At 44.6% G+C, this 10,484-nt stretch overlaps 1 protein-coding gene across 1 annotated transcript in view; it reads left to right on the forward strand.

Moving 5' to 3' along the window:
- The first annotated feature begins 337 nt into the window (after positions 1–337).
- Positions 338–10,484, forward strand: part of LOC109313841 (collagen alpha-1(I) chain-like) — a 152,225-nt gene continuing 142,078 nt past the window's right edge. The window contains exons 1-4 of the mRNA XM_019540611.1: positions 338–490; positions 3,505–3,663; positions 5,503–5,698; positions 7,407–7,553. Coding sequence (XP_019396156.1) covers positions 3,596–3,663; positions 5,503–5,698; positions 7,407–7,553 — 411 coding nt within the window. The 5' untranslated portion in view covers positions 338–490; positions 3,505–3,595. The remainder of the gene's footprint in view (positions 491–3,504; positions 3,664–5,502; positions 5,699–7,406; positions 7,554–10,484) is intronic.

Genomic DNA, 10,484 nt, shown 5'->3' on the forward strand with positions numbered 1-10,484 from the left:
AACTGCTTTGGAGGAGACTGGGCAGCCTCTCCTCAGAGTGCACCATAAGGCTAAATAGGCTGCATTTGTGCCTGTAGTCAGAGTGTAATTGTCTCCTTACAGAGAATATAATGAAAAACTAGAGGAAAATAGCAGCATTTGGCTGTTGTAATCTGTCCTGAGTTGTGAGACCCTCTCCCTCCAATTCAAAACCATTTTATTGTGCTGTTACCTATTCAACACCACTTTGTTGTTGATGTCCAGTGCAGTAGCAAGCATATTGCTGGTAGTTTAATGATGAAAACAGCATTCTGGCTGAAGGAAGCATTACATATTTTATATCTTTCTGTTTCCCCCCTGCAGATGAAGTGAACTTGCTGGATAAACTGACTTCATATGCCCAGGACCTCAGCAACATTTCTCTCAGCTATGATGAAACCAACTGTAGCACCTTGGAGATAGGGCAGTACTCCACTCTCAGTGTGCCCACCAGGGAGGTGTTTGGAGACAGGTAGGCTGTTTTCCTAGTTCTTAAAATCTGGTTTCCTGCACACCTGGTTCATGCTTTGTCCTGGGTTTTTTTTTTTTTTTTCCATCTCCATTCTCCCTCCCAATTCTTCTAAGGGCTTGCTTATATTACAAGGTTGCTGCCACCATGCCTGTGCTGGCATAGCTATGGTGGCAAACATCATTATGGAGACACTCTGCATAGTGGCAGAAGGCATTGCAGAAATTTAGCTGGTTAAAACCCTCTTTGTGTGCGAGTTGCCTTCATACAGGGTGTTTGGTTGGCATAGGAAAACTAGCTAAGAGGTATGATGTTTTCGCACCACTGTTCAACATAGCTGTGTCAGCAAAGCTGTCATGTAGTTAGAATCCAAGTGTCATTTCTGTGTCCTAATGGCCCAAAGGTAAAACTTCTTTGATCTGCTTCATGCCTTTCTCTTTCATCAATAGTTCAATGCATCTCCCATTTCTTTTAGCTCTCCTGACTGGAGGTCAAGGTCAGGGAAATGTTTAGTGTTGAGCACTTTTTGCTGAAAGAAATTTTTTTGTAGGGGGAAATGCTGATTTCTTAGACGTGAAACGTTGCTTTGGAGTGTATCAGTTTTATCACAATGTTTGTCAGGAAGTTTTCTTTCATCTGGGATGGCATTTTGAGAGGGAGGGAGCTTTCCAATGACCCTGGGATAGTGTGTGCTGTCTTTCAGGCTCAGTGAAAACACATACTATATTATCGCCTTTGTATATATAAATAGATACTAATGACATAATTATAAAAAGGAGACTGTGAGAGAGACTTCCATCCCAGAACAGCCTGGGGTTTGAACCTGGATCTCCATATTCCTGGGGTTTGAACCTGGATCTCCATATTCCTGGGGTTTGAACCTGGATCTCCATATTCCCGTTGAGTGTACCAGCCACGGGGCAACTAATTTGTTCTGGTGCTTGTATGCGTGGAAGGTCACTTCCTTATTTTTGTTAAAAATGTGAATGTCTTGAGTTTGTCCTGATGTGGACCAGGAAAAAAAATGGGAAATGAAAATATTTGCAAGGCCAGCTCTTTTCAGACGATACGTTTCAGCCCCTGGCAGACTCACAGTTTCAGTGGAGTATGCTGTCATAGCCTGATTTTTCTCAGACGGTGGGTGCTTTTTTTAAGTTCTTTTTCAATGAGGCCATTTTAAGGTGTTTCAAATCAGGCATCCAAAATCACTTGAAAATCTAGGCTGTAATATGTAGCTTTTGGCAAACGTCCTCCTTCCAAAATTCCCTACAGATAATTAAAACTACAGATTGACCCACCTTGTAATAGGTAACAATTTATTACTATTTTCTGCATGAAATAACTTGGACGTAGAGAAGTGAAGTGGCTTCCTGAATGTCCCTCTCTAACCCAGTTCTTGGCTTCAGCACAAGAATGGGTGTAGTGCTCAACACACTCTCACAACTCCTTTGCATTGGCTAAAACGTGCAGAACCAATTAAGGTTTTCTGTCACTTCCAATTATAAGATCCTGTTTCAATTGCTTTTAATGTTGCCAAAGTTTAACCATTTGGCCAGAAATGTTATGTTCAGAGGGTCTGTCTCAGGCTGAATTAATATCAGGGAGGGGATTTCAGCTAAAACAGTTCAGTTTCATTCTGAGAGTGATTCTAAGGAAAATTAATTTTGCTCGTGATAAAGTAAAGATATCCAGATGTTTTGTCTTCTCCCCCTTCATGTTCCATGCTTTGGAGCAAGGGCTTGGCGGAAGGTATTTTCCATCAGGAACATGTCTTTTGCAATCTCTTTGAAATTGCGCACAAGTCTGGCCAAGTGTTAAGACTTTGAATAATTGCAACCCATGGAGTTTGTGTTTTTGTGGGGTTTTTGTAATCAAAATCCCCACAAAAGACTGGGGCAAGAACTGGGTTTGAGTAGGCAAATAGGACAAAGAGCAATTTCAGGAAGAGAAAGGAAGCCTACATTGTTAAGGCAATGTAATGCTGCTTTGGAGAACTGGATTCTTTTTGACATAAAAACTGTGTGATACTGAGCAAGATGTATATAAACCACCCTTTTTACTTTTGACCCCAAACTGCATTGCCTCTGTACCTGATTTGCACAAATGAGGAGCAGACATAGCTGCAGCTGATGTCCATACAGCACCATACCTAAACTCCTGGCAGTCCCAGGTGAACTTTTAGCATCAGGCTCCGCTTTGCCAGAGATAATGATGATAATAATAAAAATTTCCATTTTTAGACGCCCTTTCTGTCCAGGCCCCGGGCAGCTGCCCAGATTGCCCATACCTGTGTCTGGCCATATGTCCCCCGGGCAGCCACCCAGTTCACCCATACCCGTGTCTGGCCTTGTGTCCAGAGAAGCTGTCCTTGGAACATATAAAGGCCCATAGACTGCTACATTCTCTGTAAAATTAGTACCTAGGTGACTCTGGGCATCCTGCGTGGATGGGTACTTGAACTTTACTATCGTTGTTCCTCTGATTTTCATCAGGAAAATGAAGACACTAATACTGTTTCACCTCATGAGGTGTAGTGAAAATAAGCTCATTAATATTTATAAAGTGCTTATGTAGTACAGGGATGAACATCTAAGAAAAGCCCTGCAGAAAATCAAAAATTTTGCCTTCGGGGCAGGATTTGTATCGACTGTGTGGTCCATACGTTGAACAATAAAGGGAAAGCAAAGTATTAGATAGCTGTTCTTCAAGTGGACAGTATTTTCCTGGGGCAACAAAAGATGCTAGGACCTGGTAGAGAAAAAAATATGCAGCCATTAAATACAAACAATATCAGAATCCATAAGGGAAGGGGATGAATTAAGGATACATAGGTAACTTGAACTCCAAAATCTGGCCTTTGCTAACATTTGATTGATTAACCTTGCAAGGTTAATCACTCTTTAGCTTAGTTTTCTGTTCATGATCATATATACGAATAGACGATTGCCCAGTTTGTTACACCAGGTGATATAAAAGACCATGCTTGGTTTTTCTCTCTCTCTCCCTCTCTCTCCTAGGTTTGCAGATGAGCTGAGTGTGCTGCTGAAACTCAGGTACTCTCTGAAGGAGGAGACTAGCCTCTTGACTATCCTCAGTCATCAGAGTGACATGCTGTTCCAGATAAGAATTAACCCCTATGCCTTAGTCTTTGTCACCACCAGGAGGCGCCATTATGAGTAAGTTCTAGCCATTTTTTTTCTTTCTCCCCCAAAAATACAGTGTAAGCATTTCCAATGGGAGGCACCTAAGATGAGCATGACCATGCCAAATATGTGCTGGTGAGAACTAAAAGGTGACTGTTCATGTGAGTAATGTCTTGGGTACTAGATTCTCCATTATGCTCCCATTGCTGCTCATTTTGTGTGCGTTAGCATGTGATGGTACCCACAGGTCCACCTTTTACACACTCAAGGGATGTGTCTACACGAGGTGCTACTGCACACTGGTTACTGCCCATTTGTTTAGTGCTTGTAAAAGTAAGTACTAAATAAATGTGCAGGAACCCAAGTTACTGTGTCATAGCACAAGCAAATGCCTCTTTTTGTGACGCTGCTGCACAATAGCCTAATACTACTACACAGTAGCGTTGTGGCATAGTTTTTGCCATGGGACGGTACTACGCAGTAGTATCAAGCTCCTGCACAGTCAGAATCTCATGTAGATGCGCCCAACAGGTGTTTAATTATCAAGCCTGGTTTTTACGTGCAGAAAGATGTTCCAACTTGATCAGAGAGAAGTGTGAGTTGTTGTCCCATTGCCAGGGCATTGATTATTCACCAAGAGCATGCCAAACTGAGCCCAGGCAGCCGATCATACTGGAGAGAGATGGTGGTCTCTTGAATTCACATCACAAGAGGTTAGAAGAGACGGTTGTTTGGGCAGTGCAAAATATTTGCTGGCAGTGCTTCCTGGGCATTGTGTTCAGTCTCTCTCATCCTTCACTATCTGTTTTGATTAATGAGCTTTATTTTGGAGGCCTTTTAACAGCTTTTTAGCAGGGAGGTTCCTCTGTCTAATGCCTCACAGTTTTGAAATTTGGATTCAGGAGGAAAATAATTTGCTACACTGGATAGTTCACAGCTGGTGTGACAGACCCCAACCACCTCAACATGGCAGCTTGAGTGTGTTGTTGTTATTAGCCCAGCAATCTCTTATTTCCCTATGGGAATTGCCTGCTCCTTTGGGGAGGTGGGGATGCAGTGTGGCCTAATGACTAGAGCACTGGACCAGGACTCTGAATACCTGGGTCCTAGTTTGTGTTCTGCCTGTGGCCTGCTGGCCTCTCTGCCTTTGTTTCCTCATCTGCAAAATGGGGGTAATGATATGGACCTCCTTTTAAGGGCTTTGTGGCAGTATTTCTGGATGTGAACACATCTGTTTTACTAAGGAAGTCTTTAAATCCTGTTTCCCATAGAGCCAGGAATCTTTCTTATCTTCTTTTTTTTCTTGGGATTGAGGAAAAAGAGGGTCCCTCACTTGCTTTCTTCATTAGCATCTTAGAACAAGTTTCTCTGAACTATTTGCCTGTCCCCTGCCAGGCAGGAAACATCCAAAGCAGCAGCTGGAGTGGCCTGCCCAGTGACAGGTCCCTGTTAACATGTCTCCAGGTTCAGTCATGTTTTGGCTCAGTGCTGCAGGTGACAGGATGATGGCAAGGTTCTGGTTGGAAATGGCTTTGTGCAAAGTGTATCGTAAAATCTGGCAGCACGAAGTCAGGGTTGTGAGAAAGAGGTGGGCGGGTGGAGGAAATGACAACCTAAAGGAGAGCCAGCTGACACAACCTGTGAATCAAGGATGGGCTCACAGCCAAGGTGGGAAAGGTGTTAAATTGCCATCAGAGTTTCCTTTGGCCTCTAAACAGCACCTCTCCTGGCACTACACACCACCTGCTTGAGTTTTTGCGCAGTCCTGTGGCAGTGGTAAAAGGTGAGTCCAGCCTTGCTAAAGGTATTTGTAATTTTGTGTCTGGCTGACCCACAGTCTGTCTGTCTTCTCCCCAACCCTGGGGCATGCAGGTTCCCAGTTACCACCCTGGGAGATGGGGGCTGGCACCGAGTTGCTCTCAGCATCACTTTGGAAAGACTGGAGCTGCGTGTGGACTGTCAACTGGTTGAGAGCGTGAGCTGGTCCAATTACTTTGGGATGGGAGTCACCACTGAAGGGCTGGTCATCATTGGAGGCCTGATTGAACCCTTTGAGATTCCTTTTGAGGTGAGGGCCTGCTCCTTTTGCACACAGACTCTCCTTTTCCAGCTGTAAAGGAGTTATCTGCAGGGCGCTGGGTTTGGGGTGGGGGGGCTTCTGTTCAGGCACTGCTTTACTGGGCTGCAGTTGCATTTGCTCCTGAAGATCCTTATCTCTTGCTTTGCTGATAAAAGCCATTTATTTTCAGTGCTTAGTGGACCTGCTGTATAAAGGCTTTGACAAGCACTGAATTGTCTGCCCAGAGAAATACAACGCTGGCCGTACGCCAGTCCGTAGAGAGAGACCCTTGGCAACCCACACTTTAATCCACTCCTCCCTCTGTTAGTTACACACCTTTGCCCACACTTTGCAGGGAGAGAGGAGGCTGCTTATGTCCTCTCTGTTATGTGGCTTTTCACAGGAGGCTTATTGTAGAAGTTCATGAGAGCTATTCAGTACTGGAAGAATGAAGTAGTGGCGTGCGAGGACTGTTCTTTAAAGCAGCTGGAGTCAGAGCACTGGGGAGGTCTCGTTTCTAGCCAGGCCTGTGTACTCGTGACTTCTTTTCTCCTCTTAAAATTTCAGAAAAAAAATACCATCACACCTCTTGGCACCCTTACATAGCAGCCTTCCTCTGAGGGTATCTTCTCTTTATCATTGTCCTGCTCACCCTCCCAGGGACTTATGATTGTCTCCTGCTTTGCAAGCGGATAAGGTGAAGCCATGAAGTGGGAATGAATGGCCCAAGGTTGACATCATACTGTGACAGGAGCTGGGGTCAAGCCACACTCCTTCCCACTACTTCATCTTGTTGCCTGCAATTAAAATCATCTGTGCTGCATGGATGGTACTTGTGCTGTGCAGTTAACTTTGTTATTTGCATATCCATGGGGTCTATGGAAGATTCAGTGAAAGATCTGGGCCCCTTTATAATTAAGCATTATACCCACATGCATCAAAGTTATAGTCCCTTCTCCAAAGAACTTGCAGCCTAAAGATGTACAGAGATTAAAAATAGGACCTCTGTAAAAGACCTGCCTAAATCTTAGGCATTTGCATTGAAAAATCCCAGTAACTAACAAGGGATATCAGACTGCAGAAGCAATCAGTGCCAACGTGCAGCGCTGAGCTCCCATCATCTTGCATCAGGGGCCCCTTCCCTATTTTTTCAAGAACACATACAGCTGTAAGTTCCCCTCTTTTCCAATTTAGGTTTGCAGCCAAACCTATGGTCTTGTATTAAGACGGTTTCCCACTGGAGAGATTAGCTGGCAGCTTCCACATGCTGTCCTTTGCTTTTACCACTGTTTTACCACAAAGGAGTGGGCCTAGGTAGGGCAGGCTCACTCAGATGATTGCTCTGGACAGCTGTGTCATGTGGAACAATATGAATTGATAGGCATGGCTTGATGGCAGGTTACTCCACTAATTACCCTGGATGTACTATACGGACAGCTGAGAGAGAATAGGAGGAATATCAGGAGGAGGAACCAGCTCTGACTTTAACAAATTCATAACTTGAGTATCATGAGCCTTCTGGCTGCCCCCGGCAAGCAGGAAGCAACCCACTCGCTGCCTCTTGTTTGTTTTGTCTCTCCCATGTAACAGCCAATGTACCAGGTCCAAATAGCCTCATTTCAACCTGCCCCACTTGCTTTTTAGTCAGTCCTCATGTGGAGCAGGCATCAGGGTTTGTATGTAAGCTACAGCCTGTTTTGTTTTCTTGCCTTTCCAGGGTGCTCTGCAGGAGCTGACCTTCGTGATGGGAGACCCAGGGGCTGCCCGTGAACACTGTGACAGCTACAATGCAAGCTGTACCAGCGCTTTTGGCATGGCACCTTTCCACAACTGGACCCACTTCTTGTGGGAGCTTTCCACAGAGGTACAGCTGAGGGCTGGCAAAGGAAGTTTTTGGCATTGTCCTCAAAATTATGGGATCCAGTTCATCCTAGGGGTAGCATCACTTAGGTCAATGGAGCAGCCCCTTTGATTAATTTGGCCCAGAGAGGTTCAAGTGTATGGTGTCTTAGTGTTGCCTATTCTGTGGTTGGATATCAGTGTGGTAGTGGTCTTTTCTCTCCCCGTGTGAACATGACAGCGCATCAGATTACCTGGTCCTGCCGAACCTGTGCCCGCATAGCGCTAGCAGGCAGCAAGAGCTTCATTTATGGCAGATGACTTTTGATGTGGGGACAGCTGAGAATTAAGCATTAGCTTTGCAGTATTCGCTCTCTTGTCGCTATGTGCAGCGTATCCATGGCAAAAGCAGCTGACAGCTATGCTGCTTGGTTCATTCGGGTGCCTGAACAAAACTGGCTTGCTTGTAGTACTGTAGAAGGGGACAGGGGACAGCACTGCAGGGGGTGGCGGGGGGCATGGGGAGAAGCTGAATAAGACCTAGCTTGGAACAGGTGTGGGGGCATGGGCATGGAAAAAGAAGTCCTATATTTTGCCTATTGGGGTTGAGGGGCTTTAAGTGATCCCAAATCCTGGTGGCTCTCGCACTGAGCACATCCATTCTGAACAGCCACGCACAATTCACAGAGAATCCAGTAGCCTATGTGGGAGACATTATCTTGGCCTCAGTCCCTGCTGAGGTCACAGTGATCTAGGAGGTTTCATTAAGAGTAAGCTGTCAGTCAGCTACCCCTTTCTAGTTGGGATTTTTAAATGCTGAAGCCCTAATGGCAGACAGGTTTCATGCAAACGTTGAGTGGGAGGGAGGAGGAAATATGGCTTGGAGGGAGGGAATTGAACTTTAAGCAGTCTGTGCATGTCCACATGTATAAAATGGAAGAGGGTAGTATGGAGCAGTGCTCCAGCTGAATCAACAAACTCGGCCAAGAAGAGCACGGGATGAATACAAAGCGTTGCCCTCAGGAATCCCATTCCTATTCACGCCTGTGAGGTCTCTGCATTGAACTCCCCAATGTGTCCTCCTCCCCATGCTTTACTCTTTGAAGGTGCTGGTGTCCCTGAAAAGTGGCAGCTTGGTGAATCTGGCTTTTACCAGGGTTATTTAATTTTTTGTCAAGAGTTCCTGCTTTCCCTTGGTCCCTCTGGAACCTGATCCAAAGACGCCTGCCTCGGTCCTGCTACAATCCGTGCTGAGCTGAGCTGCTCAGGTTGAGCTCAGAAGCCAAATACATAGCAGGGGAAAGTCTTGATCTTTACTTCCTCTCCTTTATTGTCAAGGTGCAGGAGGTTAATCTATGCTTTCTGATGATACCCCTCGGGTTTTAAATGATGGAGAATAAGAAATCCTAATAGACCTGCTTGTTCTGAGTAGAATAATAGAGTCTGTACTCGATGAAGGGACCAACTGACTACTTCTCATGTAGGGCTAATAAGCACCTCCAGTCTAGGCCAGGGGCTGAGGTCTCCTACACATGATTCTTAATGCATAAGTACTGTAATGCTTAGCAGCAGGGATGAGAAAGGGAAGTTGAAATTTCAGCTATCCTTGATATAGGTTGGAGAGGCAATTGTAACTTCTTAGAAAGGTCTGGATGTCATAGTTTTCCTTTGGAGAGAAGCAAGGTTTTGTGCATGGCTCTAACTTCCTTTTGCATTTAATATCCTCTGAAAGTGGATTATGAATGACTTGGGAAGGTCTTCAGAAAGGGGGTCATGCAGGGTTAGGACATATGATCGTGGGATGAAGCAGGTATCTTTCTTGACCCTCTCAGGAATTATGAGGCGGGGGAAAGACTTCTTGGCCCCTTGCTGCTGTTTTACATTCATTTCTATTAATCAGGATTTCTCTCATTACCAAGCCCAAATGGTGAGGGCGAAGGAATGAGGTTGTTTGTTCTGCTTTCCTACAATGTCATGTCCTTGCCTTTGGCCTTGGAACAGTCATTGGCTTAATTGCTTAAGCACTGGGACACATTCCATATTTATTAGAAAATCAATGTTTAAAAGAAACTTGAGCATGGAAGATTAACTAGAGGCTTGTATTGCCAGACCTGAGAGGCCAAATGTGTGACAAAGACAGTAGAGCAAGAAAAGTGATGGACGTGTTTGCTACAATGCATGCTGTTGCTTGCCCATGTTAGGGAAAATGGTATTTGGTTCACCCTTGTTTGAGTTCCAGCACAACAAGTATCATCCGCAGTTGTCCCTAACAATAATGGTCCCTGGTGCTTTTAGTGATGCTTTTCATACTTACAGTGCTTCACAGATCTTAACAGCTGCATTTTTTGATGCTCACCACAGGTTCACATGGAGTAGGAGTTATCCTCGTTTTACAGAGGGAAACTGACCCATAGTAGTCGTCTCCAAGATGATTAGTGAAATCCTTGATGTACCTGAAGTTTTTACTAAAACCTTGCTTCAGCATAGCAATGGGAAAATTGCTAGATGTTTCTGCCTGAAACGCATGCATTAAATTGTATTAAAAAACAAATTCCCCAGTCTTGCTGGAGTAGCATGAAGATCCCTGCAGGAAAGACCTTTCAACAAGAACCAGTACTTACCTACCCAATCCACTCTTAACTACACAAACAAGACATTGCTAACCATTCACTTTATAAATTTAGCTATTTAAGTAGCGATATCTCCCTCTCCAACTGTGTAGGTACCACAAGAAACCAGTGCAAATCAGAAAACCTATGCTCAAGTCTGACTTTCCCAACCAAGTGGGAAGATATACGCAGGGGTTGTTCCAGTTTGTTTTTGTCCTTCCAGATTTCATTGATGCATCATAATATCATGATGTTTCAAAGAAAAGCTGATTAATTGTTTTGTAGAAGTCATTAATTATCAGATAAAAGGAGATACTGTTCAGCAGAGGTCACAAGTACTTTTAAGC

Source organism: Crocodylus porosus, unplaced genomic scaffold, assembly GCF_001723895.1.
Source record: "Crocodylus porosus isolate Cpor-Errol unplaced genomic scaffold, CroPor_comp1, whole genome shotgun sequence".
Taxonomy (NCBI): domain Eukaryota; kingdom Metazoa; phylum Chordata; order Crocodylia; family Crocodylidae; genus Crocodylus; species Crocodylus porosus.